The sequence below is a fragment of the Abramis brama genome (genome assembly GCF_963993115.1).
Source record: "Abramis brama genome assembly, chromosome: 4".
Taxonomy (NCBI): Eukaryota; Metazoa; Chordata; class Actinopteri; order Cypriniformes; family Leuciscidae; genus Abramis; species Abramis brama.
In genome coordinates, this window is record NC_139966.1 from 52606863 (window position 1) to 52624164 (window position 17302).

The window sequence follows — 17302 nt, forward strand, 5'->3', positions numbered from 1 at the left end:
AGAAGTTTAGCTCTTGCGTTCTTCTGAACATCTTGCTCTGCAATTGCCCGATGTCATTTCTGAGTCATATCAGACCGTAATCTGTCTCTCTTTTAAATGCATATTCCACAGTGGTAGTAGGCTACGATTGGCTGTAAAATATAATTAATATCGAAACAAAATAACAAAATAACCCAGGCGGTCTCATCTAAGATAAGTTTAGGCCTCCTCCAATAGTACTGACAGCTGGGCATAGCTTGCAGGTTTGCTTAGTGGCAAACTTTTTTCATTTGATTGGTTCAACCGCCACCCGCCCGAATTTAATTAAAATATTATTTTTCGTCACGTCATCCGCCTGATCCGCGGTTTATCCGCATCTCTCTGTGTGTGTGTGTGTGTGTGAGTTTGCTCGGCCCTCCCTCATGCAGTTTAATTGGTTGACATCGCGTGTATGATTGACAGGAACAGAATGTGAGGCTGATCAGACAGTCGAAACAAATGTGTGTGCGCCTTTAGGCCTATATAATTGTTTTTGTTGGTTTTTGAATTAGTCAATTATTTTAAATGCATTTAAAATCATTCATTATTTCATTATTAGCCTACATAATGATTTAATTTCTATAGGCTATATTTTTAAAAAATAGAGTCGGCTCTTCAGATATGCGAGCCGGCTCCCGTCGTTCACCTACAAGAGCCGGCTCTTAGATCCGGCTCATTCGCGAACGACCCATCACTAACAGACTGACATTCAGAAGAGACTGGTTAATGTGTCACTGACAGGTGATCTGAGAGAGTGCAGCTATTCTAACGCTATTTACTTTGCAGTAAGAGACGGTAAGTGTTTGCTTTTATTTGTTCACATATCTGTGCAATCAGATGTTGAGCTTGAATATAAAGCAGACTTATGAATTTTTGATACACTTTTCTATGATGTCGGAATTAGGCCTACTAGATAAAAAAAACAAAAACAACAACAACTGAACATTAGAATAAAACTATTTGTTGTTTAGGTAACGTTAAATCAGAAATTGCAAATGCTACTGTAATGAGAGGTTTTGTCACTTTCACTTTCAGTTTTGATTTTACAAAAGCGTTTTTTGTTATTTACAATGTTCTGTTTGCAGTGTTTTGTAATATTTTTTAACTGCAGTGAACTGTGATTGGCCGAGGTCCCAACTCCTCTAATCTCATTTACAGTACATTGATTTCTATAAATACAGGGTATATTATTTCCATGAATATATATATTGTTTTATCATTAAAAGAAAATCATCTCAAAACCTAATTTCAGCATCTTATTTCAGAAAAAAAGTTTTTATATAATTATTAAACTATAATTATTAAACTTCATAGTTATTAAATATATTGTGTATTCTTTATAATTTTGATCTTTGTACTGTGTAAACAGATAACTTCAATAAACTGCAATATTTTATGAGCTGGACAAGTCATTATAAAATGAAATCAACTTTGGCACAACCAGAGTAAAATTTAACCCTTTACAAACTATTTCCTCTGGACAAAGTTCCTGTTTTATACCTCACAAAGCTCTTGACTGGAGAAGACATATAATCCGAAGTAAAGATGTCATCTAATAACAACACAGTTAGTTTCCCTGAGCTTATAAAGCTGAAACGAGACGGTAAAAAGCTCAGCCCGGCAGATATACGCACATTTGTGCAAGGAGTCACATCAGGAGCCATCCAGGACAGTCAAATAGGTAAGACCATGATCACCTAAATCCAGTGTACAGTTAAAGGTAGGGTAGGCAATTTCGGGGAGGCTAGCCATAGCAAACTAGTTTTGATGTATGATCCCTCCCTCCCAAAACACATGAACACGCACAGTCTGCAAAGCGTCACAAGACGCCGTTAAATTACCTCATGTCTCATGCCTGAATAAAACAAATTGCCTACCCTACCTTTAAGAAGACACAAGCAAAGAAAACTTTTGGGTGGAGTTTTACAAAAACAATTGTGTTGTAACGGCACAGGCGCCATGCTAATGGCCATATGGCAGAAGAACATGACTGATGAAGAGACTCTGGAAATGACGAGAGAGGTGATGAACTCTGGGGATACATTAGAATGGCCAAAGGAATGGCGTGTGGTGGACAAACACTCAACCGGTGGGGTTGGAGACAAAGTCAGTCTTCCACTCGCTCCTGCTCTGGCTGCGTGTGGCTGTAAGGTATGGGAAACATGCTGCTAATTGCCCAAATCCTAATATTAAACAGCCCAAACAACACATACTGATGAACATGCAATGAACGAGGGCAGAGTTAAATGAGAACGCTCATTAGTAGGCTAATGCCGATGAATGCTTTAATCAAGACTTGTATTTTCAGTTTTTCAATGATATCTGGGAAACATGCATTAGTGTCAGATGAGTTATGAGACATGCTGTGCCTCAACAAGCATAGTCTTGTGAAATTTGTAACCGCCTAGGCCTATATTTATTTGTCAGTTACAAACCACAATCAACAACATAAAAACAAAATAATCTTTTGTCATTTTATGAATGAATTTGTAAAATTCACAACATGTTGAAGAGCAAAACTTGTGTGATCTTAAATTCCAATGCACAGTGAAACAGCCGTCGGCAGAGGGTGTAGGCTATTTTAATCTATGAAATTCAAATTCTAACAAAACTATGGAATTTAAAAACCTAAATATGGAACATTCTGCCACTATTTCTAGGGCACATTTTCATCTCAGTTACATATTGCCACCGCCACCCTGAATTTATTTTTAAATTAATGCAAGTAACCGTAGTTACTCTAAACATGTATGGGTTTTTTTCTAGGTGCCCATGATAAGTGGACGAGGACTGGCACATACAGGTGGCACCCTGGACAAGCTGGAGTCTATCCCCGGGTTTAATGTCATCCAATCCGTTCAACAGGTAATGTGGGAACAAGTGGGATTTGTTTACACCTGAACTGATAGCCAGCTGGAGTTTGACAAATCAAGGGATCAATTTTGGCCTGTTTGATTGTAGTAAATACAATCCCTCAGGTTCTATTATTAAAATATTAAAAATGAGTATTTTAATAAAATATAATACCTATAAATAAATAGGGATGCACCGATATGAACATTTTGGCCGATACCGATAACCGATAATTCTTTATATTTGAAAGCCGATAACCGATATATTTGCTGATAAATCTAAATCCAATTTTTTTTAAATAATTTTTGAGATCCTGATTACAAAACAAGTCACCATTAACAGCCATGTCCCAAGCACACAATTATAATGATGATCTCATTATTATGTTATGTAGCTTATATGACAGACTTGTGCTGCACGTTGCACTTTACTGTATTTTCCTTTTTTAAGTTATTTTAAGCAATTCAAACCCTTAATGATGAACAGTGCGCATCTGAAGTGCCTCAGCTGAAGGAAATAATCCGTTATTTATTGGCTTTAATATATTGGCCAAATTTTCTTATCAGGCCTATAACGATAACTTTAAAAATGAACCGATATGGTGGCCGATATATCGTGCATCCCTATAAATAAATAAATATTGTTAAACATTACTGGCATTTACAATAAGTCATTGAAAATTGAAGCACATTTCAGAGACCATGTACAACTTCATATTCTTAATCCATGTTGCAACATTCTGAACAGGATCCTTTTGTTATGAGGATTTAGTTTTTCGGCACTATATGAGCCAGGTTGTTGAAAACAATTTGAAGGGTAATAAGTCAAGTTCTAAAATCTTTTACTCTATGCAAAATTCAATATAAAAAGGATGACAGCTATTTGTCAAAGTAACTAAAAAGTTATAAAACAGGAACTTTCGAGTAACCGTTTTACTCATGTCACAATAGGAAAGAAAAGACTATCGCTACTTCTGTTTCATGCCGACTTTATCGGAATAAATCACTGAATCGTGATTTAGAGGAAATGACTAATACATACTGACTGACATCATCCACCCAGGCTAAATTCCTGCTATGTCTTCCATGCTCTGTTCAGATATGTTTAATTAATGTTGATATTAAATATGAGCATCATCAAATCCATTTTTGAATCCTTATATAATGAAATGTATATAAATTAATGTAGCCCATGTACTGATAAATCATAGCATGCTGTCTCACCCAAAACCAAAGATTTAGCATACAGAATATTTACAAATCAAACACACATTTCTTAGTGGCCAAAGTTAGAACTCAATAAAAAGTTACTATAATGGTACTCTTATTCTGTATTACGGTACTTATAGACCTTATGAGAAACAAGCGCATTGCCATCTTTAGACTATTTTGTTTGATCTTCTGTTTTGATCTGTATATTTCTATGGCATCCCTGTCAGTAATTAGCTGGTGAAGTGGATTTACTTATTGTAGAGTTAACAAAAGTTATCATAAGCATTGTAATGATTGAAGCGGATGTCATAAATGTCAGTAGACCGGGAAGAGTTCCATAAATCCATAAGATCTTCCCTTTATGCTGTGGAAATACAAAGCAGAAGACAGAAGACAGAGCGCAGAGCTGAAAAAGGGAAGGGCTACAAAAGCTCTATATAGTATAATGGAACATTTGCACAGCAGGGCTCAACATAAAAACTGGTTTAACTGGTTAACTGATCTACTGGCCCAGAGTTTTGCTGGCCCCTTCTATATTTTTACTGGTCCTGAAAGAAATATAAGGAAAAGCACTTTTCTATTAAACTGTAGGCCTATTTATTATTATTTATTACTGTAGGCCTATATATTAATCAATACAGCAAAGGGAGTACAGGAATTAAGAGAGAGTCCCTGTGTCATGATTCCGGTCTTGTGTTCTCCTTGTCTTGTGTGGACTTTTGTTATTTCCTGTTCTGTGCCAGGTTTTGTAGTCCTTTGTAGTTTTTCTTGTTTATTAGTCTCTCCAGGTGTTTCTAATTAGCCCCGCCCCCTTGTTATCTTGTTTAGCTTGTTTGCCTGTGTATTTAAACCTCTGTGCTTCAGTTGTTGGTTGTCAGTCATTGTTTGCTGTAGCTGTTTTCATGTTCCTGTCCTGAGTTCCGTGTTCCATTGTTTGCCCTGGATTTCCTGTTCGTTTCATTAAATTAGTGCTTGCATATGGATTCTGTCTCCGCTTTGTCCTTGCCTCAAACATTACACCCTGGAGACATGCAAAAATAACCAAATTGTCATTGTAACTATGAATGGTTATTGCAGTATATATTATTTTTCCTGCAATGAACATAGGCTCGCCAACACGGAGAGAATGTGGTTTTCACAGGGATCCATTTTACTAAGAGATTCCACTTTTCCTCCTTTCTTCCCCTTAGCCCCTCCCTTTTCTCCCTCAGCGGTCCATTTTATTCACTGGACCTCCTCCTTTTTTTTTTTGTAAGTAAGAGTTTTGCATACTTACTTACCTACCAAAAATGCTAAAAAATAAACGTGTGAGAGCGTGTTATAGCCAGATATGAGGACGCTACTGCAACTACTGCTTATTCATTAAGCCAACGTGCAAACTATCGCAAATCAAAGTGAAAGTAAGTTGCAGACTCTTAACACACAATCATCATCATTTAAAGTAAAGAAACGAAATGATCTTACCAAGGCTGTTGCCGCTCTCTCTTTGATTTAGAAATTTTAGCTGATGATCAATAAAATGCAGCTCATATCTGTTGCTTTCGGTGATGTGCACTCCATTAAATCTGCATATAGCGCGGGAGATTGAAGATCGGATTTATATCCGTATCTCGTATCAGCCTCGTAGTTCTTTGACATTTTAACACGTTATAAATAACCTGAAGTAACATTGACACTCTTCGCGCCACTGTGTATGACGTTTGCTGTTTGTTTTGCTGATGGCCAGTCAACTAGCCCGACATACTCTTTTACAGGCCCCGGGCCATCGGGCCATTGCTTATGTCGAGCCCTGCACAGTATGCAGAATTTCTGTATTCATAAAATATCCAGTTCCAGAGTGACAAATAAACTAAATCAATTTTAATTTAATTTTTTCATGACTCATTTGATTGAACTGCATGCCAAATGTTACAACATTTTTACAAAAGGATTAAAATGCAATATTATATGAGATGATATTCTTCTTCTAGGTGAAGCAGATCCTACAAGATGTGGGCTGTTGCATTGTGGGACAGACAGGGAGTCTGGTGCCAGCAGACAGTGTTCTCTACGCCATCAGAGACGCCACATCGACTGTCGATAGTGTTCCTCTTATCACTTGTAAGATTACCCTGGACAGCTTCTCATCACAGTGTAAACCCTACTTCTCCTGATTATTTTGTCCATGTTCTGTACAGGCTCCATCATTTCTAAGAAAGGAGCTGAAGGTCTAAGTGCTCTTGTGTTGGATGTGAAGTTTGGCAGGGCTGCTCTGTATAAAGATCTGGATAGTGCTCGCAAACTTGCTCAGTCACTGGTAAGAGAGCTTTTGCTGTTTGCGTGCATGTCATTAGAATAAAACAATCTGTATATCTATTCAGTGGCATCTAGTTCATGTAGCTCAAGTAGCAGTCCTGGCCCACAAGAAAAGACCAAAGAGAAGAAAACTTTCCATGGAGAAAAAGTCATAAGTTGAGGAACTTGTTAGACTGGCCAAATTTAAATATGTAAATGTGTGATATCTGACATTGCTCATTGACATAATAGTTTTAAACATTTCATCATAGGTAATGTTGCTATCCAGAACTACAACTTGATAAAAAAGTGGCAGCTTCATGACATGCAGTTTTTACAATAATCATGCAATTTATCCATTTATTTTTTGGAAGTTGCATCCAAAATTAACTTGATTCAGAATATGATGCTTTTAATGTCCCTCAGGCATTGAGCAAAATTCAGAATTAATGAATGTGAATTTAAAGTAATTAACATTGTAAATATAGTTTTTCATTGTTTCATTAAAAAAAAAAAAGAAAAGAAAAAAAGTACATTTATAGCACTATACTTTAAAAAAAACCTAAAGGGACATGGTGATAAAAGTAAAATATATATTTCAATGCTTTTGAAGAAACTTTGTGTTCACTTGCAAAACCTTTGCAAAGCGAATGCAAAGTTTCTCGAAGGACATTTGTGAGAGAACACAAAAGCATTGACATAATTTTCCCTCCGATTTGTCATGTGCAGGATTCTGCATAACGAAATGCTATAGTGGATCTTTCTTTTGCTATTGGTGAAAATGGGAATGCAAAAAGTATATTTGTTGTTGTTTCCAATGACCATTATAAATGCGCTTCTGAGAACCCTGGAAATGTTACAAAGATCCATTCAAAGAATTTACACTAAATTAAAATTTCTATAGTTGCTCAAATTCAAACCAGTTCATGATTTGAATTGGCATTCTCAATTCAACTCTGAATGTCACACAATCCTGGTGTTCATGTGTCAATAGGTCACTGCAGGCAACAAGCTGGGTGTGAAGACAGGGGCGGTGCTTAGCCGAATGGACGTTCCTATTGGCCAGAGTGTAGGAAATGCGGTTGAAGTGTGTGAAGCCCTTGAGTGTCTTAAAGGAAGAGGGCCAGAGGATCTCACAGAGCTGGTTACAATTTTAGGTAAGGAAAAGAACCATTTTTAAACATCCACTGTAAGGGTGTGTTCACACTTGTACTTTGGTTCTCTTGGTTCTTTTGGTTCAGACCAAAAAAGGAAAATAATACATTTAGTCCTGGTTCGCTTAGTGTTCACACTATCATTTTTAAGACCAAACCTAATGATACAAAAAAGAAAACACACACACAAAAAAAAATATATATATATTTTGCGATGTGTAAAGGTGTCAAAACAAGAACAGGAATTCCTCCATTGCACACAAATGAAGATCCGCTGAAAAGAGACTGCGTTTCTGATGCCTGAACCGAACTGTAAAGTTCGCTCTTGCTTACTGCTCCGCGCTTTGCTCTATCGCTTTTATATTTTATCTTCTATATTTTAATATTTTATCTCCTTTTATCACCTAATTTTAACTTCAGCAAACAGCACAGTGCTCAAACGACAAAGTTTGGATTACTACAAAAACGCAGAATTCTTTTACCCGTCCAGCTTACATTCCGGGAAAGGAAAACACAAACAACTGCCAACATTCATAAGGATAAGAGAGAAAATGCCTCTTCTGGTTCAAGAATCTACTTGCTGCACTAACTGCCACAGACTTTTACAAAGGATTGCAGTTCTTGAAAAAAAGTTACTTACGGGACCACCAAACCAGACGGAACACACAACAGAGTTTCGTCATGGACACCCTCAGCATATAGCCGGTGAGTCCCATGAAACTAGTGCTCCTCGACAGGTAGAGAAACAAGCCGATCGACTTACAAATCGATGGCACAAACAAGGAGCGAGACCCAAAGGCACTCGAGACATCAGATTGTCACGAGCCTCACATATTGCCGCAGTAGCATCCTCTACCCCAGATATAGCTCTGACAAGAATTGCAAACACTGGTCTCCTACCACCGCCTATACATCTTGAGAACAGATTTGAAGTACTAATGAATGTAAATGAGGAATCCCCAAATGAATGAATGTGATCGAACACAGACTGAATCAGCCAGTAGCTAACACTGATGCTAACCGGCGCTCAAGGTCGAGTAGACAGCGGCACTCAACTCTATAATCAGAAACATTAGCAGCAGGGATACAACTACGTGCTGCCTTCCACAAGCAACAACTTCTGATGTAAACAGGGAACTTCAGAACATTCTAATGAAACATAAGACTGCAAATCGACTCATCATTCATGTGGGGAAGAATGATATTCATAAAGAGCAGTCAGAACTCCTTAAGAAGGATTTCAATGAACATTTTGAAACACTTTAAAGACTGAAAGTTCAAACATTCATCAGTGGACCACTCCCAGCAAGAGGAACAAACAGGTTTTCACAGTTGCTTGGGCTAAATACATGGCTCCAAAAAACCTGCAATATAAAAGGAGTGAACTTCATTGACAACTTCAATCTTTTCTGGAGTCAGAGACAACTATTTAATCGGGATGGCCATCACCCAAACAAACTTGGTTCAAGAGTGCTAAAGGACAATATCTACTTCTCCCTCAATCATCCTTCTGCAGTGTGTGCCAATCCACTCAATCTGAACGGCACACACACACCTGGACACAGAATGACCACAGGACTTCACTTCAGCAGCAAGGACAATGATAACACCACTCAGCCACAACAACCTCTGCTCACAGACACAATCTCAGCTGAGCCCTGCCCACAGAGCTCACCACAGACAGACATATCAGAAATGCTCCAAGATTTAGCACCCAAGGACGACTTCCTGGAAAACAGCCAGGACAGCATATTACAGCCTCCGATAACACCAGAGCAACAGCCCCTCTCACCAGACACTTTATCCCTCTCTCCAGCATCTCCACTTCTGTGCTTCTCACAGAAAATGGAAGAACTGGTGTATGCTGGAACCAAACTATCCCACTCTTTTGCTGCAAGCCCCCAGATATCAACCAGAAAACGGCAGGCACAGCAACCACCAAAGCCTGCGGGCCCAGCTCGCCCTCCCCCTCCTCCTGTGAGAGCTCTTCGGCCTCTGCCACAACGCCAGGGCCCACACCCTCCTCCATCTGCTCGAGGTGAACCAAAAACAACTGATACCAGCTCTCAGTGATATGTGTTGGGTCCCCGCTATGATAACAGTAACTTTCTCAAATGTTTACAGAACAAGCGGGAACCCAGTGTGCCTATATCTTTCTCTATTGCTGTTCTATTACAAGATAGAAAGTCTAAGGCCTTCAATAGCCGTACAGCAAACCCAACTAATCTGGTGCCTATTACACGTCAAACTAAGATTGCTGTGGGGACAAAAAGTAACACTGTTAAGTTAGCACTTTTAAACATCCGCTCACTTTAAACATCATAAATCACTTCTAGTCAACGACTTAACCACAAACAACCTGGATTTTATGCTTCTAAATGAAACCTGGCTAGAAGACAGCTGCAGTGCAACAATCCTCAATGAAACAGCCCCTCCTAACTTTACTTTTATGAGTGTCTGCAGAGCTTTTAAGAGAGGTGGGGGTCTAGCTGCTCTTTTTAAAGATATCTATCAATGTAAGCAAATATCATTTGGGAATTACCCGTCTTTCGAATATCTGGGTATTGTGTTAAAAGGTGCTCCACGCATTTTACTTATTATTTACAGGCCTCCAAATTACTCTCCAGCCTTTGCTGAGGACTTTATAGAACTGTTATCAACAATTACCTCAGAGTTTGACTGTTTTGCCATTGCTGCAAGATTTTAACATTCACATAGATAATGCCGAAACCAATATGGCAAAAGAAATCAAAACTGTTTTAAAAACTTTTGATCTGACTCAGCATGTACATGGACCCACACACAATCGTGGACACACTCTAGATTTACTTATCAGTAAGGGTCTAAACATTTCATCGATTGTTATTAAGGATGTAGCACTGTCTGATCATTTCTGTATTTTCTTTGATATATTGATCTCTCCTGCCATTGAAGCTAGATCTGTGTCTGTCAAGAAGAGATACTTAAATGAGAACACTAGTGTACTATTTATGAAGGCTATATCCTTAACACCAAGCATATCTGCTGACTCTGTTGATTTTCTCCTTGATTCTTTTAACTCAAAAGTTAAAAGTGTAATTGATGATATTGCTCCTGTGAAAGTCAGGAATAAGTGTGGCAGACAAAAAGCACCTTGGAGAAACTCAACAGCAGTGCAAAATATGAAAAGACAATGCAGAAAGGCAGAGCGCATGTGGCAGAAGACAAAACTTGTAGTCCATTATAACATCTACAAAGACAGCCTTCATGTTTTCAATATGGAACTAGGCAAATCTAGACAGACTTTCTTCTCAAATATTATAAACAGCAATTTAAACAACACACGCACTGTTTTTGCTACTGTAGAGAGACTGACAAACCCCCCAAGCCAGATTCCCAGTGAAATGCTCTCAGACAACAAGTGCAGTGAGTTTGCTTCTTTCTTCTCTGAGAAAATCAATAATATCAGAAAGGTGATCAGCACATCCTTGAGTTGCGCTGGGGTCAGACAGATCAGACCACCTGAGAAAGTAGTTACTATGTCTGATTTAAAAAAAATTGATGGCACAATTTTGGAAGGAACCGTACAGCACCTTAAAACATCAACATACGCCCTTGACACACTTCCCACATCTTTTTTCAAAAGTGTGTTAAACAGTTTAGAAGCAGATCTTCTGGAAGTGGTAAATGCCTCACTTCTCTCTGGGAGTTTTCCAAACTCCCTGAAAACTGCAGTTGTCAAGCCCCTCCTGAAAAAGAGCAATCTGGATAAGACCATATTAAGCAACTATAGACCGATCTCAAATCGTCCTTTCATAGGCAAGATCATTGAAAAAGTTGTCTTCAATCAGCTGAACAAATTCTTAAGCTCGAATGGATACATTGACAATTTTCAATCTGGTTTCCGACCGCACCACAGCACAGAGACAGCGCTCATAAGATAATAAACGATATTCGCTTAAATACTGATTCAGGCAAATTATCAGTGCTGGTACTACTCGACCTCAGTGCTGCATTTGACACTGTCGATCATAACATACTTCTTGACAGGCTGGAAAACTGGGTGGGGCTTTCTGGGATAGTCCTAAAATGGTTCAGGTCATACTTAGATGGGAGAGGTTATTATGTGAGTATAGGAGACCATAAGTCTGAGTGGACATCCATGACATGCGGAGTCCCTCAAGGCTCAATTCTTGCGCCACTCCTGTTCAGAGGTGTAAAGTCCAGGTTCAGAAAGTAAAAGTCCTCCTCAGTATTTTGTTCCAATCACCTGGATTTGCTAATTCAGACAGGAGAGAGAAATAATTAGTGAAATCAGCTGACTGAGTTCATGGGTGGAATAAACATATGGCAGGACTTTTACTCTTTGGACCCTGGATTACCCACCTCTGCTCCTGTTCAACCTGTATATGCTCCTAATGAGCCAAATAATGAGAAAGAACCAAATTGCTTACCACAGCTATGCAGACGATACACAGATCTACTTAGCCCTATCACCTAACGATTACAGCCCCATTGACTCCCTGTGCCAATGCATTGATGAAGTCAACAGTTGGATGTGCCAAAACTTTCTTCAGTTAAACAAAGACAAAACTGAAGTCATTGCATTTGGAAAAAAAAGAAAGTTCTCAAGGTGAACGCATACCTTCACTCTAGGGGTCAAACAACTAAACATCAAGTCAGGAATCTTGGTGTGACACTAGTTTCAGTAGTCATGTCAAAGCAATAACTAATAACAATACTGTATTTTATTTTTCTAAACTGTTTTAATTATTCTTATTTCTTTTATTATTTTCTTCATTTTAATTTCTTCTATGTAAAGCACTTTGAATTGCCATTGTGTATGAAATGTGCTATATAAATAAACTTGCCTTGCCTACGTTTTCTCTCTTATGAGAAAAAACAGGTATGCTTCAGAATTCTGTCCTTTTTAGAGTCGCATCTTGTAACATCACTTCCTGTTTATGGTTCGTTTACATGTCTTTGGTCCCCGTTTTGTTCATATTTCATACACATAGTTCATACACGAACCGCATCAGAGTTCATTTAGAAGCGGAGCGAGACCCATCTTTTCAGCGGCCTCGATCTGCTTGTTTGGTGTGCACCAGGGTTCAGATGGCAGTTTTTTAAATGAACTGCACCGACAGAGCAATCCCACCAGTGTTCATTTTAATAAAACCAAACCTGCCAAGTGTGAACACACCCGAAGATGACATAATGGAACCAAATGTCCAATTGTGATGTTCTTCAAGACAAATTGTCCACAAATGTCTGCGATAAGGAAGCATAAAAGTGTCATTATATTTAGGTGGACATCTCCTGTGCATGTGTGACCCCAACTTTACTCAAGAGAGTGCGAAAAAGGAAATCGCTCTAAAGCTGAAGAATGGAGAAGCCCTGAAGAAGTTCCAGGCGATGCTGGAGGCTCAAGGTGTGTCTGCAGATGTTGCAAGTTCTCTGTGCTCAGACGAGACCGACTACTTTCGGCACATGAGGCGTGCAGCACATCAGACAGAGCTTCCGGTGCCAGATGATGGTAATTATGTTCCATGTTCTCGTTTGAGAATCAAATATGTTAATTATTTTACATAACACTAACAGCACAGGCATGATTATAAACAGTTCGCACAGAGCTCGCTATTAATATTCACTGTTATTCATCTGCATGCAATCATCACGTCCATTATCTCAGCAGCAGACATTGTGTGTGTGTGTGTGAACTGTTTGATTGACAGGAGCCGTTTTGGACATTGATGCTATGGCCCTGGCTGAAGTGCTGCACAAGTTAGGGGCGGGACGTACTAAATCGGGAGAGAAAATAGATCATAGCGTGGGAGCGGAGATCTTGGTTAAGATGGGACAGCAGGTAAAGAAAGGTTAGTCTCGATCTATCTCAATTATTGTGTACTATAGTGTAATATATACTGCTTACTAAATAGCATACAGACTACTATTAAAAATGATAAATGAAAAAGTATTCAATATGCAACAACAAACATTTAAAAATGTCACATGACATTACCACATTGCATGTTTACTTTATTTTTAACTGTAGTTCATTTTAAGTGTAATTTTTAACTTTGGCACAAGACTTTTGGCAATCCTATCAAATAATGAGTCAAGATTTATTTCAATTTTGCTCCTGGTTCATTTATCACACTGGAAATGGAAGGACAAATTGCAATGTGGGAAACATCACCCACGATGGTGTGCTATGGTTGTATGTACTGTAAACATTTTCGCAAATGTGAAAAACATTTTATAGAACATTTGTATGCTGTGCACAGTATACTTGCAGCAAAAAAAAAATAGTATGAGTTGTACTAGTTGTACAGTATTTCAAACACAGCCTAAATCTCTGTAGTGTTTAAGACAAATCTGTGTTGATACCCTATTGATTCATTTGGCAGGTGAATCATGGATCAGGATTCATCACAATAGCCCAGATCTGAGTACACACCAGTATTCTGTCCTGGAGAAAGCATTGGTCATTGGCAGCCTCAACAACTACAAGCCAGTGTCGTGTGTGGCAGAATTCATCTGACCAAACAATCCCAACATGTCTTAAAGCTTGTAAAGCATATTTCATTCTGAATGTACTGATCCTTAAAAACAATGTTTTGGTAACACTTTACAATAAGGTTCATTAGTTAACTACCTTTGTTAACGTGAACTAAGAATGAACAATACTTCTACATCATTTATAAATCTTAGTTAATATTAATTTCAACATTTACTAATACATTATTCAAATCAAAGGTTGTATTTGTTAACATTAATTAATGCACTGTGAACTAACATGAACAATGAACAGCTGTGTTTTCATTAACTAACATTAACAAAGATTAACAAATACAGTAACAAATGTGTTGCTCATGCTTAGTTCAAGTTAGTTAATACATTAACTAATGAACCTTATTGTAAAGTGTTACCAATGTTTTTTACCAATGTTTTTTACACAAAGCACTAGGGAGGTTTTACAAGAAGAGCATGACAGACAAAGAGCGACACTGATCTTTGAGCTCTGTATCTGGAAAATCTTTAAACATATTTGCTTACCAGTAGCTGAAATATTACTATAGCCCAGGTCTGCTCAATCCTGTCCTGGAGATCTGCCTTCCTGCAAAGTTTAGATGCAGCTCTAGTCTACCTAAACCAGACGATCATGGCCTTCAGACTGAACCTGCAGATTACAGGCAGGTGTGCTGGATCAGGAGCTGGAAGGTGGATCTCCTGGAGCAGGATTGAGGACACTGGGGTATAGTGGATGACTGCTGCCACCACTGACTAGTAGATGAACTGCAGCATAACAGGCCACAAACATCTATGATCAGTAACTTTGCCTTTTCGGGCATTTGTTGGCGATTTCAGGGCTAAAACCGCACAGCGTGTACCGTGTTCTCAAAAAACAGGGTCCGCTCTCGTTCTTCTTGTAAGCATCCATGATGATACCCTACGATATTTATCTGTCAGAAGGTAAAAGGAATCTGATTCCACAAAGTGAATTCTGTTTGGGTTTTTCAAAATTAATGTGCACTTCAAAACACCCATAAAGCATAACCCTGGTGCTTCATTTATGTTTTTCTCTGTGTATTTAATCAGACCAACTAATAGTGATTATCTTTTTCTTTGTAATAAAATGAGGTTGTATTGATGGTAAGGTGTTCTTTGCTGCCATGTAGTGGTACAAATCATGTCCAACATGACAGCATAGTGTGAACCGCTTATGTAATGGGCAGATTCTCCACATGCTTAAATAGCTGGTTTTGGAAATCTGAAAACGTATCTAGGCCATGGTTATTTATATATTTATATATATATATATAGATAGATAGATAGATAGATAGTTACACTACCTTTATATAAATAAAAACATTTTGACCCTAAAAATTTGCTTCATTTTCTTTATGACTTTGGTGTGAAATATGACCTGGATATTTCTTTGAGAGATTCATATATACAGTTTATATTTATGACAGTCTTGCTAAAGTTAAAATTTTGACAGGAATCAGATACTTACATCAGTCTTTATCACCTTGTTTGTTCCCCTCCATCAGAAATAAAGAAATATTTAAATCAAATAATTTCCACTTTTTTTTTTTATTTCAACACACGTAAAAAAGGATATGCACTCAGTCTATTTTCTTCAAGATTAAAAATGACAAATAATATAGCTGATTTTCAATGCCTGCAGATTTCCTAGGGTAAGAGATGGGGAGATTCATCTAAATGTGGATGTTTCTGTCCTTGTTTGGGAGGCATCAGTGCACCACAGAGTTCAGCGGTTCTGCTCTTATGTTTCCAAGATCCAGCGCAGAATCTGTTTCTTCATCGATTTCACCAATTACAGCCCTTAAACAAATGAACATACAAGTCTGTTACTTTTATGGCTTCTAAAATCCAATGAAGTCTTGCACTATGTAAACAAGTATGAGAAATACTAGGAGCATAATACTTACACATTATCACCTCTGACAATATACAGTCCCAGAACCACCTGCTCCACTCCCTGGGAAGAGCTGAACACCCGCTCGTGGCTTTCATCCAGGATGAGGTTGATTGTCTGATCAAAACCCTTTAGCGTCCCCTAAGATCAAGACAATAAATGTCATAAGCAGGCTCCTTTATTAATGCACACAGACAATGATTATTGAGAAAAACTCACCACAATCATCCTGCCATCTGATGTGACGATGGCAACTGTCCCTTGAAATATGCGAGTTCAGGCTTATAAAGATATCTTTAACACACACACTACTACTACTTAGGCAGTTCACATTTAAATATTAAATTAACATATATAATGTAGTACACAGAGTCAAATAGCATATTATGCATGCTTAAATAGCATATTTCTATTAATTAAATATAATCATCAGACATATTACATGCATGCTAGTATATACATTGTATAAACACATAACCAGACACAATTTATCCATGCATTATGCATATACACTGTAATACAGTACTGTTATGTAGTAAATGCACACTAAAACGCGATGATGGCTTTATCACGTTCATTACATGCTAAATCGCTTGCTCGCGCGCCACATCTCGCGTCCATTGAAACATAAACATTGTCATTAAAACAACAAAATGCCCACATTCATTAAGCTACAACACTGTCAATGTGCTTATCATGAAATGCTGCAAAGGATACGGTTAATGTAACTCTCGAGAGCGGTAGACATCTCTGTTGGTGCGTGTTTAAATCCACCTGGGCTCGAGCAAAACTACAACGAAACACATTCGTTCAGCTGCGACATGAGCCGGAAATGAAAACGGAGACTTGAGTAGCCGATGACCTATCAAGCTCAGCTACAGGCAGTACTAGTCGAGTAGGAGCAATAGAACATAATGGTCATTTATGTAGTCCAGCAGATGGCGCAGGCTATAGGTTTCTTCCGGTTTCTTCAAGTAGGGTCTATACAATAGTTTCTAACGAGCAACTTTTGAGATTAGAATCGGTTCTTGCTGAAAAGGCAATTGTTGAAAATGTCACAGTGGGGGCCGATGGAAGTACTGATGATGATGATGTTGACGATGGCATTAACAACACAAAAGTGTTGTAATGGTGTAATGGTACCGTGATGATATCAGATGCTATTTTGATTCCTATTAAATGATTATCATACTAATGCTATTTACTTGGAATTCCAAGGTAGTCAATTCAAATATTATTTTATTTTAATCAGGATACAAGTCCAAACTAGTTACCATATAGCCTATTTACAAAATAGTCATGACAATGGTTTAATGTCCAAAAGCCACAGTTCAAGCCATGGTACTTCTTGCTACCTTTTTATTAGT

At 38.1% G+C, this 17302-nt stretch overlaps 2 protein-coding genes across 3 annotated transcripts; one reads left to right on the forward strand and one right to left on the reverse strand.

The window, feature by feature from the left end:
- Positions 1-705: 705 nt before the first annotated feature.
- On the forward strand, positions 706-15430 carry tymp (thymidine phosphorylase). Of its 2 annotated transcripts, none has more exons than XM_084110903.1 (10): positions 706-813; positions 1505-1699; positions 1973-2169; positions 2785-2883; positions 6053-6182; positions 6260-6378; positions 7351-7513; positions 12798-13025; positions 13225-13365; positions 13900-15430. In XM_084110903.1, exons 2-10 carry the CDS (start codon positions 1564-1566, stop codon positions 14031-14033), a joined length of 1347 nt encoding a protein of 448 aa, XP_083967029.1. In that variant the 5' UTR covers positions 706-813; positions 1505-1563; the 3' UTR covers positions 14034-15430. The 2 variants fall into 2 exon arrangements, with proteins under 2 accessions (XP_083967029.1, XP_083967030.1); XM_084110904.1 differs by having other exon boundaries at positions 717-813; positions 1528-1699.
- A 140-nt stretch (positions 15431-15570) lies between these two features.
- lsm8 (LSM8 homolog, U6 small nuclear RNA associated) lies at positions 15571-16779 on the reverse strand. Its single transcript, XM_084110906.1, has 4 exons — positions 16653-16779; positions 16155-16195; positions 15949-16076; positions 15571-15841 (listed from the first exon to the last, which is right to left on the reverse strand). The coding sequence occupies exons 1-4, from the start codon at positions 16681-16683 to the stop codon at positions 15751-15753; spliced, it is 291 nt and encodes a 96-aa protein (XP_083967032.1). The 5' UTR covers positions 16684-16779; the 3' UTR covers positions 15571-15750.
- Positions 16780-17302: the final 523 nt, after the last annotated feature.